The sequence below is a fragment of the Octopus sinensis genome, linkage group LG10 (assembly GCF_006345805.1).
Source record: "Octopus sinensis linkage group LG10, ASM634580v1, whole genome shotgun sequence".
NCBI lineage: Eukaryota > Metazoa > Mollusca > Cephalopoda > Octopoda > Octopodidae > Octopus > Octopus sinensis.
The window spans coordinates 11121590-11124089 of record NC_043006.1 but is presented as its reverse complement, the minus strand read 5'-3'; the positions used below and the strand labels follow the sequence as shown (position 1 = coordinate 11124089).

General features: G+C 37.2%; 1 protein-coding gene across 1 annotated transcript in view; it reads right to left on the bottom strand.

Moving 5' to 3' along the window:
• The window catches only part of LOC115216391 (gamma-aminobutyric acid receptor subunit beta-like), a 489200-nt gene that overhangs the window by 171417 nt on the left and 315283 nt on the right, over positions 1-2500 (bottom strand). Inside the window, exon 4 of the mRNA XM_029785687.2 lies at positions 442-665. Coding sequence (XP_029641547.1) covers positions 442-665 — 224 coding nt within the window. The remainder of the gene's footprint in view (positions 1-441; positions 666-2500) is intronic.

Here is a 2500-nt window from a genome sequence, read left to right as displayed (position 1 = left end):
AGTTGTGTCCCCTAGACAGAAAATGTGTTGCATATAAAAAGCTTAGATTCTCGAGCCAATGTCGAATTTATCGATTTTTTTCAGAACTGGGGGAACTTTTCAAAACTTTCACTGCGTTAGTTTTGAATTATGACATTGGGCTATGTGTGTGTCAAGTTTCATCAAGATCGGTTGAAAGCCGTGGTCAGGGTGAGGGTACAACCTGACAGACACACAGACACACAGACAGACAAACTGCCGTTTATATATATAGAGAGGGCTATGTGTGTGTCAAGTTTCATCAGGATCGGTTGAAAGCCGTGGTCAGGGTGAGGGTACAACCTGACAGACACACAGACACACAGACAGACAAACTGCCGTTTATATATAGAGAGATGAGTATGCGGGCAAGCGTCACTTGTCCTTTAAGATTAAATAAAAAAAATGTTTATTTACACTTACCTCATGCCGTAAACAATTGATCCGTTTCCGAACAATCGGATCATTTTATTTTTCTCAGTGATGTCATGTAGAAACGAGTTCTTATCGTTGGCAAAGAAGGTGTCTGGCACCCAGATGTTTTCGGCAAAATCTCCAGTCAGGGTGAGATTATCGTCTGAATTGTTTGAGTAAACTAAACGCTCATCGATCCAATACTGATTAAGATATAGCGTTATGGTATAATCCTGCAAGTAAACAACAGAAATAAGGGGAATAAAGTATAAAAAAGATGAGCAATTGAAATTCAATTAGCATATTATCATTTAAAACATATATATACTCTTTTACTTGTTTCAGTCATTTGACTATGGCCATGCTGGAGCACCGCCTTTAGTCGAGCAATTCGAGCCAGGATTTATTCTTTGTAAGCCTAGTACTTGTTCTATCGGTCTCATTTGCCGAACCGCTACGTTACTGGGAGGTAAACACACCAGCATCGGTTGTCAAGCGATGTTGGTGGGACAAACACAGACACACACACATACACAAGCACACACACACACACACACACACACACACACACACACACACACATATATATATATATACATATATATACGACAGGCTTCTTTCAGTTTCCGTCTACCAAATCCACTCACAAGGCTTTGGTCGGTCCGAGGCTATAGTAGAAGACACTTGCCCAGGTGCCACGCAGTGGGAATGAACCCAGAACCATGTGGTTCGTAAGCAAGCTACTTACCACACAGCCACTCGTAAGCCTATACACTAGAATAGACACAAATATTTTAAATCTGTCTTGAGACTGCTGGCTCTTTAGACCGGCTACTATTCTAGTACCGGAGGCGATAAATGATTAAAAGTACAAGCCACCGTACTCCCTGTCGAAAAGCCAGTCCATCGCAAGATCAACTCCCAGATTTTCTTCCTTTTCAGCTTCTTATGTAGATAAATTCATATAAAAAATTAGAAATATATTCTCTTTTTATTTCTTTGCAATTGTTAGCTCGAACTCAACCTTCATCGATCAGATCTATGATCAAAAAGCAACCCCACCGTGACAGTCCTATATTTTTAAGAATATGAAGGACTACATTATGTAACAAATCGTAGGCTTACTTAAAACGGTAGGACGCGATTTTAATGAAAAACGAAGTCGTCCAAAGTGCAAGTGTGTGTTTGTGTGTGCGTGTCTGTGTGTGTGTGTGTGTTTGGAAGTTTAAAAAAAGCCTTCACGTCTCCAAACTGTGGAGTGATTGAGAATTAGAGAAAAAATAAGAGAAATAACATCATCGGTTTTCACTAGTACTGCGCTAATATGTAGATAGATAGATATCCTTAAATCATTTGTATATATTGAATATTTATATGTATGCGTATATATGTATATATATATACATATATATATATATATATATATATATATATATATATATATATATGTATATAATATATATATATATATATATATGTATATACATATATATATATATATATATATATATATATATATAATATGTATATATATATATACATGTATTATATATGAGTGTATGTGTACACATTCTCTTTTTTTTTCTTTTTTTCTTGTTTCAGTCATTTTGACTGCGGCCATGCAGGAGCACCGCCTTTAATCGAGCAACTCGACCCCGGGACTTATTCTTTGTAGCCCAGTACTATTCTATCGGTCTCTTTTGCCGAACCGCTAAGTGACGGGGACATAAACACCACCAGCATCGGTTGTCAAGCAATGCTAGGGGGACAAACACAGGCACACAAACATACACGCACACCACACATATATATATATATACATATATACGACGGGCTTCTTTCAGTTTCCGTCTACAAATCCACTCACAAGCTTGGTCGGCCGAGGCTATAGCAGAAGACACTTGCCCAAGGTACCACGCAGTGGGACTGAACAGAACCATGTGGTGGTAAACAAGCCACTTACCACACAGCCACTCCTGCGATAAACATATATATATATATATATTATGTATGTATGTATATACATATATATATATATATATATATTATATATATATATATATATATA